The sequence below is a fragment of the Opisthorchis viverrini genome (genome assembly GCF_000715545.1).
Source record: "Opisthorchis viverrini unplaced genomic scaffold opera_v5_419, whole genome shotgun sequence".
NCBI lineage: Eukaryota > Metazoa > Platyhelminthes > Trematoda > Opisthorchiida > Opisthorchiidae > Opisthorchis > Opisthorchis viverrini.
The window spans coordinates 271,496-293,946 of record NW_008752077.1 but is presented as its reverse complement, the minus strand read 5'-3'; the positions used below and the strand labels follow the sequence as shown (position 1 = coordinate 293,946).

General features: G+C 43.1%; 2 protein-coding genes across 2 annotated transcripts in view; one reads left to right on the top strand and one right to left on the bottom strand.

Moving 5' to 3' along the window:
* The window catches only part of T265_10888 (hypothetical protein), a gene marked incomplete at both ends in the record, with an annotated part of 41,280 nt that extends 25,666 nt beyond the window's left edge, over positions 1-15,614 (top strand). The window contains one exon of the mRNA XM_009177386.1: positions 15,477-15,614. Coding sequence (XP_009175650.1) covers positions 15,477-15,614 — 138 coding nt within the window. The remainder of the gene's footprint in view (positions 1-15,476) is intronic.
* T265_10889 (hypothetical protein) overlaps positions 1-19,369 on the bottom strand; it is a gene marked incomplete at both ends in the record, with an annotated part of 72,230 nt that extends 52,861 nt beyond the window's left edge. Inside the window, 7 exons of the mRNA XM_009177387.1 lie at positions 3,356-3,634; positions 4,977-5,204; positions 9,016-9,214; positions 9,665-9,948; positions 12,459-12,551; positions 16,879-16,967; positions 19,024-19,369. Of these exons, the coding sequence (XP_009175651.1) occupies positions 3,356-3,634; positions 4,977-5,204; positions 9,016-9,214; positions 9,665-9,948; positions 12,459-12,551; positions 16,879-16,967; positions 19,024-19,228 (1,377 nt within the window). The remainder of the gene's footprint in view (positions 1-3,355; positions 3,635-4,976; positions 5,205-9,015; positions 9,215-9,664; positions 9,949-12,458; positions 12,552-16,878; positions 16,968-19,023) is intronic.
* Positions 19,370-22,451: the final 3,082 nt, after the last annotated feature.

Sequence of the window (22,451 nt, the reverse complement as noted above, 5' to 3'; positions counted from 1 at the left end):
TCATAGCCACTTCCAGTCAGAAGGATTTTACATAGCAAACAAGAGCGAATGAACAGGCTATCTCGAAACATTGCCGTAATCTGACATACCTGACCGAATTCATTATCAAGGGCAACACTTGCTGTGAGCTCGAGACAGCTCACCGGTTAAGGCGCGAACTTCTTGCCCAGAAGATCGGTGGTTCAAACCCACTCCTGACATCTTGACTGTTCCTGTTTATTCTGGGACAACCTGACAGAATCTCAGCTCTGGTAATTCCACCGGGTGCATTCTCCCGCACCGATTGTTATGAGTTGTAAGGCAACGCTTGCTAGTACACTGAAAAAAGCCCTTCGACATGCCACATAGCGTGAACAAGAGCCAATCGAATCCCTTGTTAACCCCACCTTAATTTCCCGCCACCAGATGTTCTAGAATGCACAGTCATTGTAGCACGTTTGGATGACTGATTTCCTCGACTTCACTTATCCATAAAGTGCGTTGGAGCCTCATCACAGCCTCTGGCTGTAACTATAATGTGGATAGTGTGCAAATGGTGGATACAGTTCAACGATGCTAATAATAACACTGATATTGCCATTATGATACACTTGCCGTCAAAAAACCGTGAGCTGAGTCATGTGTTCTGGTCATAATCATCATCGACAGTAGGACATCAGTGTTCAGCACTGATGGTTCGCTAACGCGCTGTGTTCACAAATAATCTCAAATCCCAAAGATCACGTTAAAGGACGGAGAACGGGAATCAGAGTACCGCAGCCCAATTCAAGACTACCAAAACTGTATGATTTTTGCAGAATTCTCAGAAATACTTATATACAACTGAAATACAGTCATAATTACGCTCCTTCAAAACGACCATCGTCCCCAGAGCTGCAAATGAATGTTTTAATGAAGAAAGTCACGTTCATCGTGTGGACGAAGTGTATTATCCGAATCTAGCCAATATTGATATAATATAGTAAATTTGACATGCGTTCGCAAATCTAGGACGTACGTCAAAGTCAGTAGTAACTTACCCTACAAAAACAGTGTACGCCGTTGCGTTCGGTTATGGAAAAATAAGCCACCTTACGCCGAAAAGCACTTGACCCTTGTCAATTATCAGCACTGCGCATCTCATGATTCTGGAGCAAGTAACCCTATGGATAAGGTATGAGCATTCTGCATTTGAACTACAGGTTGCCGACCATGCAGTGCCACTCATTCTGCACATATTGTGAGCCTATCCGTCGGCTGGCGCCCCAGACGACTTGCTCGGCCTTTCGGAGCAGCCTACTCACATTTTGTAAGTAGTAAGGGGAGGCTGAATTTTCGAGATTGTCATCCGTGGCAGAAGGGTGAAACAAGCTATGCCAAAAAACAAAGACACGAACTCAAACTACGCCCTAGGTCAGCGCCGTTCTGGGAGGAATGGAGAAATGTATCTGAGTCAATAGTAGTTGGCAGCTGGCACTCTTGTTGGAGACGACCATCAGAACCCCCAGATTTTCTCGAGTGGTTAGAAAACATGCCACCTCCGCACTATACAAACCAGCTATAGGTATTTTCACCTTAGAAGCTGAGTTATGTGTCGTTCGAAGGCTAATTGGAAACGTTTTTGGAGACCTTTTGCATACGAAATCCCTAGACTACCAAAGCTACCAAGGTAGGTAAGTGAACAGTGAAACCGAGTTTATTCGAGGCGTCGAGTTGGAGGAACGAGTAGATTAACATATGAGGTATGATTTAGCAAAATTTAAACAAAGGTTCTGTGTCAATTTCATTCTCTAAAGTCGAGAACAAAGAAAGGTCTGGTCATCAGTCACAGGTATCTGGCTATTTCCACCTTAGGAGTTGGTCCGCTCAAACAGAAAGCTTGGAAGACTACACGCCGGAATGATATCTCCTGAGCGAACACGCGAGCCAATCAACAACTCATACTGCCTCAGTGAGTCCAATGGAACTAAATGAATAATATATATCAACGAAGACTGGGTGGGTTCGAACCCTAGCTTCATGCTTGCAGATGAACCGATTGAGGCAGCAGACAAATTTGTTTACCTGGGCAGCTATATCAGTCCCGGTGGTCTCGCGAAAGATATTTCCACCCGGACTGGGAAGGCCAGAGCAGCTCTTGTGAAACTGCGTCACCTGTAGCGTAGGCGTAACTTGGCTTGTCCGTCAAGGGTCGAATTTACAGTGCTGAGGTGCTCTCCAAATTACTAAACGGGTCAGAAACCTGGCAGATGCGTCCCGAGAACGTCACTAGACTTCCGCTGTTTGACCATCGGTGTCTTTGGAGCACTGCCCGAGTCTGGTGGGAACACCTGATCAGCAATGCTAAAGTATGTCGAATGCTATTATTCAGAAGAAATAACTCACCCTCGATAAATAAACTGGCGTAACTGGCTTGTCCGTCAAGGGTCGAATTTACAGTGCTGAGGTGCTCTCCAAATTACTAAACGGGTCAGAAACCTGGCAGATGCGTCCCGAGAACGTCACTAGACTTCCGCTGTTTGACCATCGGTGTCTTTGGAGCACTGCCCGAGTCTGGTGGGAACACCTGATCAGCAATGCTAAAGTATGTCGAATGCTATTATTCAGAAGAAATAACTCACCCTCGATAAATAAACTGATCACACTGCATAGGTTGCGCTGGCTTGGCTACGTGCTGCATATGAGAGTCGACCGAATACCTCGAAGGGCTCTTTTCGCACAACCACGTGAAGGGTAGAAGAGAGTCAAAGGCGGTCAAACAATGACTTGGCAGCGAATTATGAAAGCCATTAGCAGCAAACTCAGCTGTGCTGGTCATTGCCATCTTCCCGGATGGGGACCCCGAGACCGGCGACATCAATGGCTAGAGACACTGTCAGACATGGCCCAGTCGCGCCCTAAATGGCGCTCAGGCATCCAAACTATTCCTACAATGCATAGCTCCCTTCCAAATTTCCCACCTGACAGTCCAGTGACAGTGCCGAATTTACGCACGAATGCCCGCCCTCAATGCACAGCTAACTACCCCAACTCCCCGAATCATCGGTGAACGAAACTTTGACAGCTACAAGTACGCGGTTATTACAGCTGACAATGATGATGATGACGTTACACAGACTTTCGGTTCTGCACAATCTGCATTGCAGAATTGTAAGCACTCTCACGCGAGCCCCAAGAGAATGCTACGAAAGATAACAAGTCAACCTATCCGTACCTATTCACTACCGCGATACGCCAATGCACAAAGAAAGATCCAACTCAGACGCCAATCGATGAAGTGCTGCGTAGCTGAGGAACTACAAACGATAGAAGAAACAGAGGTGAGAAGAAGCGAACATATCTGAAGCCAGACAATCACTACCAGAAAGACGTTTACCTTTAGAGTTATCTCGCGGAACCGTACGGCAGATTGGTATTGACGTGATTTTTGAATATTGGTCAAGTGAAGAAGATACCACTGATGTACGCTACGCTGAAGTAACGACCTTGACGCAAACTTATCAGCTATCTGTAGCTTCCACTGGACTCGCCAGCGCCAGAATGCCTGTTGTATTGCGTGGGAGTGTCTAAGTTTTGTCATCGCTTCAAAGCACGCTTGCAGTTGAGTATACCGCCTCGAATAAGAAGTTGTGTATTCATGCCACCGGGAAATCATCTGGAAAGTGAAAGTGTGGCAAATTAAATCATTGAGTGATAATTTGAATAAACGGCAGTATAGAAGCTCCGGTGTAATCGAAAAAAAACTTAAAGTGATACTCGAAAAAGAGGGACTCTACTTGAAACTTGACATTTCTTATATTGTGTTCAATGTAGTTCCTAAATAGTGAAACCATAAGGATCAGCTCTGTCTGACCCGGTGAAAAAACCACCAGTGTACGGAAAGTGGAAACCAATCGGCCAAGTTCACCTTTTTAGACACTCTTCCATCGGGGTCAAGCATTTCTACCGTGATTCTATCTTTCGTCTCCCAAAAAAAAGATAGAGATTCTCAGTGTGGAGTTCATGGTTAACGGAGTCGCTAACTAGACCTGTCAACGTGTACAACTTGTTTACGAAGGACTAGATATCAGTGACAAACATCCAAACCAAGAGAATGGAGCTAACCATTTGAAGTAAGTGTTCAGTATGAATGCAGGAATGTCAGTCGACCTCTGAGTAAACATAACGAATGAGCCAAACAATGTGAAATTCACGCCCTTGGGGCTACGACTTCATCGTGGATCGGTCTGATAAGATCCTGAGTTGTATAGACGTAATACACTACTCATAAGGTTGATGCTTAAAAACATCATAAGCAAGAGTTTCAGCTGGGTTCCAGGTAAGTCTCTCGAAAAAGTAATTTATTTGCATGTGAGTGCATTTCGCTAGGTTCCTGAATTCTTATTGCAGGCAAACTAAAATTAATCTGCTTAAAACAGGCCGCCAGTAATAAGCAGTAAGCAAACCGTTCTTGACGCTAGACTATATATTCAGAACGGTCACATGGGGGATACTAGACCTCTCAATGATTCTTGTAACTTTAGGCGAAAACTGTTGATGGTGGAAAAATACACTCAAAGTGTAAAGTAAAGATGACGGGCAATTCTGTTGTAAAGATTTCTCCACACAATTGGGCAAGTAAGAGAGTCAACTCAAAACTGTTTGCTACCAGGTCGGATAGAGAAGGCGATGTTTTGCCGAAAGCAACCAAAAACTTGGCTCCAAACACAGTAATGTTTGGATAAGTAATTATTAAGAGTATAGCTCATTAGAGGACATCTCAGTAGTTGATACTGGCCAAGTTTCTCCTACATGTCCATAAGTCAGGACCAAAACAGATATGAAAATGAACTGTAATCATACTAATGAGCACCCCGACCAAGAGTTGTGTGCCATTGAGAACTGTTTGGCTGTGGTAGCAGCAATTTACCATAGTAACCCGGACACAATAGAAGGATTCAATACATGAATTTGTTGTATACATATTTTACGCAAATGGAAAACCGAAATCCGATTACCGTGCGCAACAGTTTTTCATTCATAGCACTACGATGAGCCCGCACCATCTGACGCTGATTCCGTTTCCGAGTGGCCCAAACATACCATTGACGAAAGGCGACTGAAACCAAATGTAAAGTTCGTTGTTCATTGTGGACGATGGCTGCTTGTTCTTTCCGGTGACAAACAGAAGCATAGTCTCGCCACTTGTCCCAAGCTGACTTCACCAACCGAAATTGTGCCTGGGACTGTTGGGTATGCAGGAAGACAGCAAATTTAAAAAGCTGGTGGGTTGAATACACGATGAATAAGCCAGATTATGGGAAATATTGTTCACTGAGTGTCAATAAAATTAGGCAGGAAAAGGAGACTTGACGGCAGAAGTGCAGGGAAGTTGATTGAGAGATCTGCCATCAGGATGAAAATATTACATGACGGTCAATTTGTCATGCGAATTTGTCACCTCACTAAGAAGCAGATCGTATGGCCATCCAAAGCATCAGAATAAACGTAACCGGAATTATCTTGCGTGTAAGCTTTTAGCTGGATTTCCATCCTCTAGATGAAGCGAAACACAAACGCGTATTTTCAGAGGGTTTTTAGTGCCACGTGCCAGATAGTGAATATCTCGGTAATCCCATCGGAAGAGAAAGAAGCGTGTTCTAAGGGTGCGCTCAGTTGACACTGACGATCAGTAATTCATCTGGAACAGTNAAAGCATCAGAATAAACGTAACCGGAATTATCTTGCGTGTAAGCTTTTAGCTGGATTTCCATCCTCTAGATGAAGCGAAACACAAACGCGTATTTTCAGAGGGTTTTTAGTGCCACGTGCCAGATAGTGAATATCTCGGTAATCCCCTCGGAAGAGAAAGAAGCGTGTTCTAAGGGTGCGCTCAGTTGACACTGACGATCAGTAATTCATCTGGAACAGTGAATTCAGACGTACTGATAAAAACTGCAACCATAGATGTTAGACGGAATGTAATTAGCTCAAACAGTGATTGAGATATGGTACTAGCTGGTTCACATAAACGCTAAACATGTGCACCATGGATGGACGTACTTAAACTATAGCAATACGAAAGCACGTACTTATGAATTATGAGGAAACCCAATATCGGATAATCTGAAAATAAGCCGGCGGTGATGATAATGTATGACGCTTTCAACCGAAGTTGTAACACCAAATCCACGTGACCGATGAGTTTCACTTCGCTGGTGATCGATGACAAATCTACACATAGCAATTATGTGGCTACAGGACGACATAAATTAGTTTGTTAACTCTCATGAACCACAAAGCAAATGCGGTCAGTCCTGGCGGTCATCAGTCAGCCATCGATAACACCTGGATATGGTGTAAATTGAGTGGGATGACCTGCTAAATTGAGCTGCGTAGCAGATGCCTTAAAAACATGTTAGGAAGTCCCTGGCACACGGGAAGGCCTTTCATAGAATTTATTTAAACAAGCGACAAACCTAAGACAGAATTGTTGAATAACGTGAAAGAAACGCTCATCACTTCATCTCACTGTCCTTTCGGTTACAAGCAATGTGTCTAATGAGTGACAAACACACCCATCCGCTTGATGTGAAAGTCCATATAACTGTCGCTACTGGCTTCTTTATTCTCACAGACTTTCGACTTCCATGTTTCCAAAGAAGCAAGAAGGGGTCACTCGCTCCTTCCAAAACGCAGTAAATCAAATACGTTCACTCCTAGTCATCCGTGTTGACAAACGAAACTATCAGATACCTTATATTTCTGTCGTAGCCATAGGGACCTAAAAAACGGCCTCCTATCATTTGTGACCAATTCGGTCGCGCAGGTTGAAGAGTACTCCTAATGGGGATAAAGAGTGCTAAACCATTGTCCGAAAATCTGGCCGACAACGCAGAAAAAATGGTAACCAAGATACAAAAACGTTGTCAATGGCGACCACGACTGTAAGTAAACAACATCCATCAACACTTAAGCTTGGGCTACCATTTGATTCACTTACCGGTTTTTATGCTAATGTGAAGCAGGTCTGAGATGGTCAGGACTAAATAAAGTCGTCCAGATTTGTAACAGACCGCAACCTAAATGGGTCTCCTGGCAATGCAAAACAACCTTAAGAAACGGTAGCAGCAATCTGGCTGTATCGACAAACTCGGAAGCAGCATGTGGAAAAGCCAATAACAGGAGTGCGTTTGATTAAGCTCCGAAAAATCCCCTCACCTAAATAGCACAAAGATCTGGATATACCGCAAATTATCAGAGCTTTAAAATAATGTGACGACTTACGGAGAATACAGCTTAGGTATGCACGGGAAGTACAACTTAAATAGGTTATTCTACGTAGCACATCAGTTGCATACGAAACTCTTTAAAATTAGTTACGGAACCAAGTATCGACAAAGAAGAGTCTATTTTTGGACCGACATTGATGTGTACTGCTCGTGTTCTCTTATATATTTCCTGATTCGTCTCACATAGAAAAAATTAGGGTGGCAAATACAGGCAATCCGTTAGCAGATTGGGAAAACAAACCGGTAGGAAAAATGATTGAGAACTACCGGTGAATAAACGCGAGTCCATTCTGACGTCGCCAGTCTCTGACCAGAAACTGTAAAGGCGTTGAGTAATACTACCTCGACTAACCACTCGTCTTAAGGTTCGGTTGTTATACCGTCGATTCCAGGGGTAAAATCAGTAACAATTTACGCAACGGTTGTAACGATGTAAAATTCTGAATAAATGCATCACCTTTGCAGATTAAAAAAATCGTTCAGCTGTAACACACTTCCAGTGCCTAGCTGCTATGCTACCCGGAGGAAGCACGAGGGCTGAGATACTGCCAGGTTGCCCACGCCTAGACAAGAGCAGTCGAAGTGCAGAGGTTGGGTTCGAACCACGAGCCTTCCGGTCGGTAAATTAGCACTCTAACCACTGAGCCATTTTGAGCCACCTTTGCATGCTTCATCCGTGTGAACTGCCAGCGAAAAAATTGGCCAAACTTTATCCCCCATTGCCTGGTGAATTTGTGCCCCTTTCCCAGTTAGCATTTTCAACGAGCCTTCCGTCGGTAAATTAGCACTCTAACCACTGAGCCATTTTGAGCCACCTTTGCATGCTTCATCCGTGTGAACTGCCAGCGAAAAAATTGGCCAAACTTTATCCCCCATTGCCTGGTGAATTTGTGCCCCTTTCCCAGTTAGCATTTTCAAGGATAGACACAATGAGGAACGGTTGCTGCATTCAAAATAGATGAAACCACGTATCGGATGGAAGAGGTGAAGGAACTGATTGGGATAAGCTATAACCATCTTTGTCACCAGATGTGTATGCGTTCAGTGAGCACCCTAAGCCAAAGTGGAAAAAACATCAAAAGTATGCTCGAATTTTCGGTTCTTTAAACAGGATTCTGGTGACTTATCCTGTTGGATCCTGAGGACCAGATTTCCGGGCAAAAAAGATTACACATTCTTCTTGTTAACCGGGGAAAATCTGCCTCAAGTTTATACAAGTTCCTCGTGAGAATTGGGCGGTTATTTAGCACATAACTATTATCCGTGTGATGGAGCCGTTGCAGAAATCTATGCGGACAGAAGTTCTGCAAAGCTATGCTTTCCTGCAGTAGTTACAAGTGAACTAGTGGCCCAAATTTATCTGGCTGTCAGGATAAGGGTGATGCCTGAAAAAGCCCGCTTTCAAGAAGTTTCACGCTTTTGCTTCGGTCTACTACATGGTAAATAAAGAAATTGAGCAGGTACATACAAACAAACGACTTTCGACTAAAAACTCAGGAACAGGATATATAACCGTAAACAGTTAGCATCATGAACAACTAAAACGACTAGTTTCAGAGGCATAAAAACCACCGGTAATAAAGTTTGCAATCAAAAAACTAAAAATCACTTATTTGGTAAATAGCTTCGAAGTGAGCAACAAACGGTCTGTATTGTGACTATTACTGATAACGAAATAACGATAATACGAGACTGTGATTTGGTGCCCCTCGGAATTACAAAAATATATCAGTCCTATAACCAACGTCAGCTTAGAGGAACACACCTGGCGTTTTCGTATGACTTCCTCCGCTTTAGACAGCCACTCTTGTTCTACTGTAACCTGATTCAGCCACATATTGAACCAGTACTTCTGTTGCCACTGTTTGTGATGTACTATAGCCAGACGTTCTTGACAGCGTTTTTTGGTGCTTAGTTGTGTTTTACTGCACCAGGAGCTGAATGCCAAACAAAGGAGCTTCCGTCTACAAGAAGAGTAAGGGAATAACGGAGCGTCGTGTGAAATTAACAGGGTTAAAAGGAGAGTTGAGTGAATTTCGAGACCAAGCGAAATGACACCCATAATACCGGGTAGATGTTGTGACTGAGGATTTCGAGGAAAGAGCAACAGACAAAACCATAGTTTATACAGTAACATCCAATCACAGAAACGGCGAATCGTCTGTACGGGACAATAAAAAATATAAGGCCGACAGATTTACTTCTATCCTGAGTGAACAGCTTTTTACAGATAGATGAAGCGAGTAAAAAACATGAAAAATCTTTTAAACCCTTTGAAAAGCATTGCATATCGATGGTTTGACCAGATCCAACCTACCTCAGTTTAGTGCCAGTTGTTTAAAAGTCAATGTACCAAGACTTAGCGAAATGTCCGCAAGTGATACCAATCACAAAGCACACGATAAAGGCCCTACCTGTAGAAATGATTCGCTTTGTGTGAATCACGAGCCATAGTGAGCCATTGATGGAATGCCCAAGAGAGTAAGCGACTACTCATGGTGACAGACTGGTGATGATTTGCCAGTTCACAAAGAGTTGTAAACCGCCTTCGGTCGTGGACTCGTTGACACCATCGATGCCAGAAGCGTTGTAAAATCCAATGTTCGTGATGAGCACGAGCCACAGTTGATAAACGGTCGACCGATCCCAACTTTGTTCGCATGCGCCACGTCCAAATTTGAAAATAAGCTTGAAGGGTCTAAAACAATAAAACGAGAACGACAGTTGGGTTATGGGTCGGTGGGGTTGGTGGATATGAAAAATCTTGATTGTTCATGAGGAAACAGGCGGGAGCTCAGATATTGTCTTGTCGAATGCTTGTGATATACACGGTAGGTGAATATACTGCAGAGTTAGAGAGTTAGATAATAGCGCTCGCTAGTATATAGCTCTATTATAAGCCAGAAAATAATGACGTATTCCTAAGGAATAAAATGGTGGAAAACATGAAGAGGCGGTCTGGGTATCGACTTCTCCACATAGATAAGGGACGCAGTAAAACCTAAAGTTTCTTCAAAAGATTTGTGGTCGCACAGAAGGTTGACGGATATGAACCCTCCGAATGAGCATAATTTAAGAATACTCAGGTCTTGAAGAGTAGGTTCCCTAATCTTCTTGTCCAAGAAACCCCTATCGTTCCGAACTGGGAACCAGAACAATTCGAGAACCACTTGAGTTTAATAGTACCCAATGAAACTTGATCGTTTATGTGACCCCTTCGTCAGCATCAACCACGGAAACGGATGTTTGGATGGAACTCGACATTTTCGGATAAGAACTCCAAGTAAATCAAATAAGCGCACCCAAGCTGGGTGGAGATAAATTGCATTCGTTGCTGTTCCACCCGAACTGATATTCAAATCTACCATCCTAATTCCCAGTGGTCTACTTGGTTACCCACCCTAACGTTTCATTGATTCCTTATACGGTTGCCTCCTCGGTAGCTGTTCTTCTAACCAAACATGACAGCCATATCGTGTATGTTTCGTCACCGACCGAATGTGCGTCATCTGTGTACATACTGATGATTGGTTTCAGAATATGTACAAGACGGATGTCAAGATCGATACAGACGAAAACCAAAAGGTACGCCCAAACTGTGTAGCCTTCTGATAATCCTTCAATTTACATCGGTCCTTTAAGACATTCTTTCCCAAGATGGGCGACCATATCAAGATTGCAGCTGTCAAGAAACGCCTTATCTCTCATTGTGGCAAAGAAACATTGATGAGCGAAGTTTGGAGTTTGGGAAGGTGAGTTAGGATTTTCAACACTGGCCTACGTAGTACAATTCCTAGTTAAGTTATACTGAAGAGCTGTTTGCAAAGGAAGCAGACGTACAATCTTGTATAATAATATTCTGACCTACGGTTGAGGAATACGCCAAATAAAACGTTCATAACCGAATGGTACGAGGGGAGTTAATAAATACGGTTGCGGGCAGGAATTACTAGTTTAATCCTATATCACCACCGTCACTCTGTACCTGTTCTATTTGCACCTAAAAACCCTATTGTTGCCATCTCAAACACGGTACGACAGACTGCGAATGAACCACGCCTTGAAGCTGATATCAATGATAACATGGTGAGAAGTTGCGGCGAACTCATGCAATTGCGACTGTGGACAGAAGGAAGTTACAGAGGCTTGAATGTGACCGATATCAGTACCTCATCCTACCACGGAAGAAAAGGTAATACCGTACCAAAACCCAGAAGGATTTCCACCTGCAATTTACGGTACCTAGATGGTCATCAAAATGGTGCACCTTAACAACGATTTAAAATGAAGAATCCGGAACTGAAAACAAAAATCAAACTAAATCCGCGTACGTTGGTTGAATACCCCTATCATTATTATCACTAATTTTTTAACAGCATGACGAGACATAAAAAGTAAACCCGAGTGATAAATGTGGAACGGCTTACAGAAGAATATTAGCCACGTGCCATCAATAGTTCCGGCCAAACAAGATGGTTTCCAAAGCATGGAAGAATTTTCGGTATGGAAACACACTTATAAAGACCAGAAACTGAAATGTAAGACATTGAGTGCTCCTCAAGGTGTAATAAATGCTAGTATAGTTAAGACTCGTGAATCAGCCACAAGGTTTCCGTCATACCGGGTCGGGTGTGAAAGCCGATGACACCAGCGTACACTCAACGCCATGTGCCACGTACAAACGTGTCGTAAATACGTACAGCCAAAAACGGTAAGCAAACACAAACAACTGACTGTCCATGTCCAAAACTGGCCTTGGAGGATCGAGGGGAGCAGATTCCTCAATATAAAACGATCCTGTTTGTGAACCAAAAAGTCAACATTACGATCGATGGCACATAGGGCTGAGATGATGGTGATGGAACAATATTCAACACCATTATTCTACTTCTCATTCCACACAATACCTCCACACCGATCCGAGACTATGCTTACGTTCATCATAGTTGCTCGGCACTCCCGAAGAGTGATTATGTCAGAAGTAGGTGCTCTCCGCGAAAGGTGTATCCCAAACAACTGAGACACTTCGCGAGTTCCCTTGCAATCTGATTATGACAAGCACTATTTTTACTGCTAATATTACTCCTTTTTCCACCTTGTGTCGTCAACTCCAAACACGTATGACGTACACCAATGGTCAAACGTGTGGAAAATGGGACCTGCAAAGACGGATTGGTAGGCAAAATGTGTGGACAGGAGTTGATGTACCTGTTTTCGGAGGTACAGATCCCCTGCCAGGCGCAATATATGTTTCTCTCCCCGAGTCTGAGTGTAACGTTGCAACGCACGAAAAACACGGACCTGTAGGAAGAGAGAAGAGAAAGAGCTTCCTGTTAGAGTAAGGATATTTCTACCTGTGGAAAGCATTTCAAGATGGTGCTCCTACGGGAAACAGAAGGGGGAATCAACCGGGCCCTGAGATCGAGGTAATTTGTTTATTAGGATGCAAGCTACTAGCCGATAGACCTGCGATTTTGACTTTTCAAGTGCCATCCTATGGGCTGGGTAACTTGTCAACAACTCAAGCCTCCCACAAAGCCCGTTGCATACTACACAACGAAAGAGTAAATATAGCTAAATACTGATGTGAATCCTTTTACAATGGCAACAATAAACAGAAGAGAGAAGACACATTTTAGGATCCAGAATATTGAAACCAATAACTTTTCTTGGGGTTCTGACAACTGAATGATTCGAATTTATACTGAAAAGCTTTGTAATTTGGACATTTATCAAGTTAGCAAACATAAAAGATCGGCTATTTCATAGATGAATTTATAATAGATACGTCAAGGCAGAGTCAGTCTTGCTTCCCTGTTTTTCTGCCTCGCGATCTCACAGCGAAGTCATGTTGACAGAGTGGAGATATTTTTTAACATTCATCATTACACTAATAAGGATACCCAGTATTTCTTGAATACTTATGCTTTTTCAAGACACAATTACTTCAAATTCGGATCCAAGATAATCGGACCAACATGGTCGACGAAAATGTGTTGATTATTGAAATGAGGCACATAATACGTTTGGAAGGAAAAACCTTATAAATCGATACGGGTGCGCAGTGAGTGCAGAAGTCGTTCTTAACAAAAACACAAAAGGTGGTTTTTACATCGCCCAAACGTACCTTTTCGCTATTTTCTTGATTATCAAAAATATAGACGTCAGTGAGTTGCCATTTTCAAAATATCACTAACTTCAACTGCTGAACAGAACGGACCATCCGGTCAACAACATATGCTGGTCTAATCATGGCACACCGACATTTCCAAAGTGGCCGTGAACTTGTGAACGCAACGTTCGAAAAGTTAGAAAAAGGAATCGGAATTTCATCCGGTGTCCCGAGTAATCGGGTACTTTATTTTTCCGGAAGCAGCTGTACTTAACTCGGAACGATAAAACAGTTTGGGTTGCAACACTATTCCATCCTCTTCTTCCTCATTCGAAAGAACTAGCCTATTTTTTCGTCAGTGAAGGTTAGTGCCAAAATCTTCAGACAGGAATTCGTATGGTCCTTGTCCAAAAAACCCTATGTCCTTTAAAAATATGGAAACAGACGGACCATTTTCTCGCTTCCGTAAACCGCACAATTCCAGCCGTTGGCTCAGGGAACAAACTACTTAGTCAATCCGACTCAACCTTAGATTTGACTTCGAGTTAGCCAGAGTAGTTTATCGTATATTTAGGGTATAGGTAGCAATAACCCTTTTGCTATCTACTGACACAGTTACCCAGGTCCGGTAATACCTTGAGATGGATTCTTCGCAGGCCATCACGAACAATCACTCTTGATCGGCCCACCTTCGCATTAGCTACTCTTTCAATATCACATGTCAACAAGCCAGTACTGAGCCGCATATCGCTTCAGATCACATTCACTCACTCATCACGGGTGGGTCCTTCCTATGTGATGTTTATGTGGTGTTTATATTGTAATGTTCATGTGTGCGATTGAGATAACTTACAAATTTGGTTTCGACTTGCTCTTATAACAGTGAAACTGCTTAATCAAAATTCGGGATCCTGAAGTCGCTTGCGACGTATCGCTCCATAATATGACATCGGGCACACTCTTGTTATCACATTAGTTTGCTTACCTCCCTCCAAATGTGTACTCTGGGAACAATCTTCGACAAATCCTTGTGGGCAGTTCACTCAATATGTATAAGTGGGACGTATCGATTGGTACTTGATTATCACGAAAAAATTCGAAGGGCGAACAGGAAGAAAGGTGACAGAGGAGGAGCTGAATCGTTGAACCTATACAGGTGGCACGCAAAGCAGGCCACTCAAGAACACAGAAAGTGCTTTCCGGTACATTATCTTTACGTCGTTCTGGATGGCCCGAATTAACTAAAAGGCCTGAAACAAAAGCTTATGAATGCAAACCTCTGACCTAATGAGATATATGGCCACGTTTTGGGTAGGATATAAATTCACACCACCTTCAGTAGCCCTAGAGTAACCATTGGAAAGAATACGGGGTGGCCGCTGCATCCACTGCGCGCCCTGATTGCGGACGCGTTAAAATCAGCTCATCAATACACTGTACTGTATTATAACAAGTTGTATATTATGATATTATTATACTATGGCTGGAAAGTAAAACATGAGAAAATTTACGAATCAGTAAGTGCATGAGGAAAAATTTGCCGTAATTTGTTTCTTTACAGTCAACAGCACAAGAAACACTAGAGAATTTACACAAATCATAAGCAACTGAGTGCTCGAATGCATGCCCTTGTGTGCAATATTGCCAGAAATCCTAGGACAGACAGACAGGGAACTAAACAGATTCCTAAACCAGTCCTATTTCGGATGGTCATTTGAAAAATTGGGTGGTGATGGTATGTATTTGCAAACAAGATTCCAAGTTCGTATCTGTGAGCTGCAGAAAACTGCAAAAAAGGCAAACAGCCTGGTATGCTATCGGAACTTGGATAGATGAACGAACGTTTCTTATCTAACATTCATATTAAATGAACCTGAGCTCGGTGTTAGATAGTTATTGTGGGGTTCCACGGCCAGCTACTACGGACAGAATGCGGGTTCGTGAGCGTAACCTACTCGATGGGTCACAATCCCATCCTTTTCCAAAAAGATGCTTCTCTGTTTTGAGCAGAGCCTTGCCGACAATTCATTAAGGACTGGCTCAAAGTGATTGTCCAGAGCACAAGTGATGTGGGAATTTTAACCGAAGAAATACCTACATATTCCTCTTTTTAGGTTGTTAATCAAATGGCTGTTAATCTGTTCGCCAAGCACTGCAATCATATTGTGAACACTCCATCATCAATCAAGGTGACATCATCAGTGAACGGACATGGTGTCACCTTGGTTGGTGACGGCAAGCTTGCAATCTGATTGCCAAGCTTAGCGAACAAATCAACGGCCATCTAATAAATCACCGGTAAACGTATCATCTCTTTCGCTCATAATAATACACCTGAAAGTCTGTGGAGAAAAGACTGTAAACCCAGTAGAATTGTGACAATTTTCGGAGCACGAAACCAATGCCGGTTGCAGCACCTGTGATAGACAGCTTCCCAAAGGGCTTCATAACGTTCATTCAAAATGTTCAGTAAGACGGATATAACCATCCGGCGGAATTACTCTTATGAGGGGGGAGAGTATGCAAACATAAAGTCTGTGAATTCAATAGCCGATGGCAAGGGCAGTAACTTGTAATCATATTACCTTAGACGACTAATATAGACACTGGTAGAAATATTCGAAAGGATAGTCCCGTTAAAAAACCCTACGGATTCAGGATCTTTTGGAGACTTCATTCTCCCTTCATCCCGAGGCTCCTCATTTTTCTCGACCTTCCGGGATCTCCCAAAAACAGGCTTTTCCGATGCTAAATCGTTGCTAACACGTTTACAGTGTTGCTTCTCTAACAGAAGCTGACCTGCTGGAACGAACAACAGTGGCCTGTTGTCTTCGGACCTGACGCTATACTCATCTACTCCCCTCACTTTGTCCGCGTTCAGCCAAGCGCGGAGCATGCTTTCCTTCCTTAGAGCAGGAGTCTGGAAGCCTACGCAACTGCGCTCGCTTATGCAGCACCGTTTTGATGTGAATACCAGTTATTCTAAAGGTGATCTGTTTTAGCCTACATTACCCTTCAATTCGGCAGTTTCCGTGTATTGTGTAAGAATACAAGAGGATGACTGGCTCCAGAGGACTGGTTTTACAGGTTGTCAGGTACGAAGGCGACTGATTATTAAAAATCGACCGCAGAGAGTCATATATACACACATATATGCAAATACTTTGTTTCATGAGCAGGACTTTGATTTCGTTGTGAACCCTCTTGGATACATCGCAGTGACCAATTACGTAAATATGAAATGAGTGTAAACGAGAGATCGCAAGAAGTTAAACAGTTGTCAACTTATTCAAAAAACTGCGTATTTCCTTTTCGTCTTTCCCATGGCCAGTTTACGATCTAGTACGATCGACTTAGGCAGAGCAACTTTCACCTACGCGTGAAAAACAACGACATGGATGCACGGAACTGAGATTATATGAAGGCGAGTCTGGTACAAAGAGCTTTCTCTTGCACACCACACTGAAAAACTAAGAACATGCGAAAACAAATCAATCCGTCCAGTTTAACACTTACGACAAGTGATAACGTATAGAACTCGTCCACTTGTTGAAGTATGTCGTCAAAATGACGATCGTATTCGACAACTCCTTCAGATTCGGGGACTGTGTAAACAGTGAGAAAAGACAAAAACATCTCTTTATAAGCGTAGTCGGAAGCAGGTTGGCGACAAAGCCGCATTTACGTGAGAAGACGAACTGTCAAAGGTCACAATTTTTCCCTGTTTTTTAGGTAAGGAGAAGAGCATATGCCATGAAAAAATACAAATGCTGGAAATGACGGATTCCTAATCATTTAAATCTAACAATTTTCACAGTTTTCCGTACTAAATATACTACCGCTTATGCCAATGCATACTATGGTGATATCGCGCGCTGCATTTTTAAAACCTACATCCTGTATGTCATTCCCTGATATTTTAACGTACTTTGCTTCATGAAAACATATAAATCCAGGTCCCGATATTTATTTCAGTTATCCAGTTTATGTCTATTTGCCAACACAACCAAAGTGTATTGCATGAATGTGAACAACTTAACGAATGAAATGTTATATATCAAGTTATCCTGGTCGTAAACACTTTGTCCGAGCCCAGTAGGGAATGCTCAAATTCAGTACGAAAACCAATACATCTCAACTTACATTTCAACCGTCAGCGTATCTTATGCTTCAACCACTGCGTACGGTTGGCATGATACTAGATAATTAGAAGCCGGGCATTCGACAGACAGTCCCGACTATAGAATACACATTAAATTTTTCAGACGTGAGTTACCGGGATCTCTAACCCGTCAGACGGAACGTCTAGCCTCATTCGCACTCTTTTTTCAGTAAATGTGAAGAACTGTGAAGAACCGGCAGAAGACGCTCTACGGAAATCACTCAATATAAAAAGTGCTTTCTATGGGATATCCAGACATGACCAATAGCGGACGAATAAACCACAATAAGACTTTGAATCTACCAGGTGGATACGACAGGCCCAGGACTATGACGGGTCTTATCAAGTAACAAACACTAAAAGGGGAAATCCCTACGTGCTGTTGTAACACAGGTGTCAACCGTAACTACTCGCAATGAGCTTCCCTCGTGAATAAGCTCCGCCTTGTTGAAAGAAAACGGGTGCGATCACAGGAAAATTCGATTTTATGTCACTCGAAGACCAGGAGCCAGATGACATCTGAAAGTCAACACTTGTTCCGGGCTATATAGCTCTGATCGCTCAAACGAGAAGAGCTGGCGGACAAACTTATTTTGGGAAGTAATAAGCATGCATAGGGTGAAAATCGAATAGCAGTACCCTTTGGGCAGTGTGTGAAAAACAGTAGCCAGAAAAGTCCACAATTGGAGCGTATTGCATGTTCTCACAAGCAGGACGATTTAGCTAATAGAAGAGGGTTTAAATTGTGAGAAAACAGCAGGCAACTGTTGGCAAATTAGACAAAACGGCAGCACGGCAACGTCAACGTTCTTTTAGGCAATGGCCAAATTTAATTCGTCTTTGCAGGTAACGTTCCCGCGAAACCAGTACCATAAAGTTTAAATAATGGTTGACCGCATACTGTAAGTAACAGCCGCTAGATATCTTGGTAAATGCTTTAAACTTATTCCCCCTTAACAGTAAAGTGCACGTAAGAGAGTATTACCTGGTGAGTCTAGAAGATAGTCCTGATAAAGAAAAATCACAGTAAATAGATTAGCGGACTTAATTACGCAGCTGCACATTTACAGGAAGATCTCGGTTGAAGACCGATGTTAAGTCAAAAACAACTAGAATGTCGTTCGAAAAAGCTCTTGTATGAGGAGGAAGAAAAGCCTCGAATTGCAAAAATCACATTCTCCTGATCATCACTGTTGATTTCTGAAAAGATATGGTGGAAACGTCTGATACCCTAAATTACTATAAAAGTAACGCCTGTGAAAACTGAGGTAAAAATGTAAAGTGGTACTTCATGTGTATAGTGTGGGCGAAAATGATCGGCCCGAAAATTTCCATCCTAATAATTCATCGAAAAGTGGACTACGTCACTAGGCGCCGCGAAATTTTCCATGAGGAATGCATCATATTAGGACGAATAAATTTTACACGTAGAACGCTGCATACGCACTGGTTTCAGAAAGCTAACATGCATATATAATGGAAGCACTTGGTCTGCTTACTTGGGTTTGGATGCATCATATTAGGTACAGCAGTCGTTCTACTGGACTGTACCACAGGAATGCTTGAAGAAAGTGCCACACTTCTGCAACCCAAACTCCGCGACCAATTCGCAGAATCTGAGCAAAAAACGCCATCGACATCCTCCAGACTTCCATCGAGGGCTTCCAAGCTTGTGAAATTTGAAACACAAACGTCTTCTTCCATATATGAACGATGTGAATTATAAAATGCTACTTGAAAGTATGACTCGATGAAACGTGATCAATCAGACAACATAGTTTCCCTTCACGATACACTTCGTTCATGTATAAGAACCTGAAAACTGTCTGATCCTCAACAATTGAAACCAGAGTCAATTTAGTGCTCTTCGGTTACGAAATATTTTTCAACGACAAAAAGATCGAGGACGCCAAGTTGAAAGATTGCCTGCGTGATGGATGGTAAGTTTAAACAAAACGCAGGATCTACGATCACAATTTCATTTGTCAGAGATATTCGAGTCGCGTTCGTTATTCAGTAGACAAATTGCAGGGGAGAAATTTATTCGGAAAATAGTGAAAAGGTGGGCAACTTAAGTCTCGCTAGTGGATACCATAATTACGGATACACTGACCAGTTTAGTACGCACACTATGGAGGCAACAGGGCCCGTTATTCTCCGAATGTAGGGGTTCAGGACAGTTTCTGTGGATGAAAAACAGAAATAAAACCCAGTAAACTAAACTCCTTAAGCAAGGCTTGACAACACCAACGCTCATATAGAAATCTACCAAAATGACAGACACTACACCACACTATTGATACCCTTGATCGATTATTTCGCCCAAGCTTCCTGGGTCACTTTAGTTCTCGTCATACAGCGGCTTCACTCTGTCTGGAACGCACAAGCGAAGAAAGGTGCGGCAAAACTGCGTAAGTCCTCTATGTCGAACAGTATGCTCGCCAGGGTGCAGTTTACATTAAGTCGTCCCAGAATGATTTGTATTGGGTCCATGACGCAGCCTAGGGAATCGTCGGAAGTAGTATGTGCCACTCACCGACTAAGTAAGATGGCGATAGATGGTACGTGTGCTTTCTCATCTCGAACGTTTATTTCCTAGTACCCCCTATGTTATACTAGCGTCAGCAGCAGCACAGTTATTGGCCAAAGCTTCTTCGAATAGATCATAATTTATTTTCATGTCCCCAGGGAAGCGACGATAGTCCAGTGAAAGAGAGCGAATATCTCCTAATGTGTTCACAATAACAGAACTGGAGGCGTCCAAGCATCAGCATATAAACATCCCGGAAACTCAATCAGGTACTTCCTGCGTCCTATGTAGACAGCTTGTTGGGGGTTTGACGAAGGAACTATAAATTGCGGGGAAGTCCATAGAGCGATACGAAAGAAAGTCGAACAATCCTATGAAAAAAGAAGTTCATTCGGAGTTTTCATGGTTTCCGTGATGTTTTTATGTTTTTTTATGACTTATCATTTGACTGATTCATGATTATCTTTGATTGTCCATGATGGATTGCAAAGAGTATGCTTGATGCCAGTCAGATGACTGAAACATTTTCAGATTTAGCTTTCGAAATCTCTGAGTTCTATTCTCACAATCCCCGAAAAAATAGCTCGCCGAGGCTCTTTCGCGGGGCAATTTTTCCCAGTCACAAGAATGCACCAGACCATGAATACCACTTAGCGGCTTCGAAATTCTTCGGAAGGGAGCTGGCATTGGAACGTCAAGATTCTAGTCCCATGTTACGGATTTAAATGCTCATTGTAAAGCCCTGGACATACATCACTGGAAGTGCCGGCTACGTGAAAAACCTTGTTTGACAGAAATGGAACATACAGCATAATTAGCATAACCGGATGTATTTTTCACCTGCAATCTTCAATTTCAAAAGAAAGCTTTAATCGAGCGCGAAATTCCCGATGGAGTTCCATTGTTTCCAAGGCTGTGGAAGAGTGGACATGTGGGAAAAAGACAGAGAGAGAGAGGGTAGCTGAGAGAAGCTGCCCCAGATGGGCTCTCGGTCCATTTTCTGTGGTCGCTTGCCCTTGGAACGGAGAGGGATGCAAGAACCTTTTGGCGGTAATCCATGTCGCAACGGAGACAACAGAGCTTTGGCGATGAGGAGGCATAGAATGACGCTATTCAAGATGGTTTTCAGTAGGCCACACTGTTCTTGCTGTTCACGTTGATAAGCGGTCACTCTTGTCGAGCTGCCTACTACAGTAGCGTCTGCTGAGTTGATGGAACTTCCGCCTGAATCGAGTGAAACATCATGGAAATATTTAACCAAGCTGATCGTTGTGCCCCTCGCCATCCCCCAGCTGCATGAAGGTGTTCCTTGGAATAATCAAAACAAAAGCTCCATTCTCCGTGAATGATCTGGCTCCTGACTGTGGCGGTTTTCCGCGCTTACTTTACACCATCAGCGTCCTATGTTAAATCGTGACATTTTCTGTTTCACCCCGCCGCTGGCTATTTGCGCACCCAAATTATTTTCATCGAGACTATATGTTGTCCGAAATTGTGACTTCAACAGAGAGTTAGTCCGATCTATTTGCATTTTTCGGTGCTTATAGCATATGGTTGAAATGGACGAAATTTTAAGGTCGCGGAGTACCAACAATACGCATTTTTACCGGTTTACGTGGCCAGCGGCTAGACGCACAATGTATTTTTCTTCAAAACCCCTGCGGGCGTAATAAATCTTTAACGTCAAAATGTTGCACTTCTTTGCATATATGCGTGGACTGAAAACCCCCCGGCGCACATTCGGCATTGAACTTCGTCTGCTATGGCTTCGCCTCTGAAGTGCGTCGAGAAATTTGTGGGTGTATCGTCTTCATCCTTCCCGGCATTTCAGAATACCTTAAATGAATACATGAAGGATAACTTAACTAGATTTGTGCGTTCATCCAGTAATCGAAGCACCAACACGTGTTTGCGTTACGAATGGGTGTACTACAAATGCAGCAGGCGCCCTCCAAGAAAAACGGAAAGCCGTGGAATCCGAAGAAGCTAGTAAGCCGAGCGTAATTTCTAATAAAAAAAGTACGCGAAGCACCAGCTGCCCAGTGCGGTTTTGTCTACGGAGGCAAAGGAACCAACTGGCAGTGACGTCTTATTTTCTGGAACACAACCACAAACTGTCAAAGTTTCTTTACGATCGGCTTCCAGTCAATCGACGCTTAACCGAAGACGAGTTGGGCACATGCCAGGCCCTGCTGAGATATGGAACGCCGTCATCTGAGGTGCGGCAGTTTGTGGCGGATGAATTCGGAAAGATTCTTACAACTAAGGATATACACAACTACCGCCGGAAGTGTCGACCGGCTATGTTGAGTAGGTGCCGAATGGTTGGGTTTTAATGTAGCAGATGGTATGCCTTCGGTTCTGGCAAAACTTCGGGAGACCGGACGCGTCCTTGTG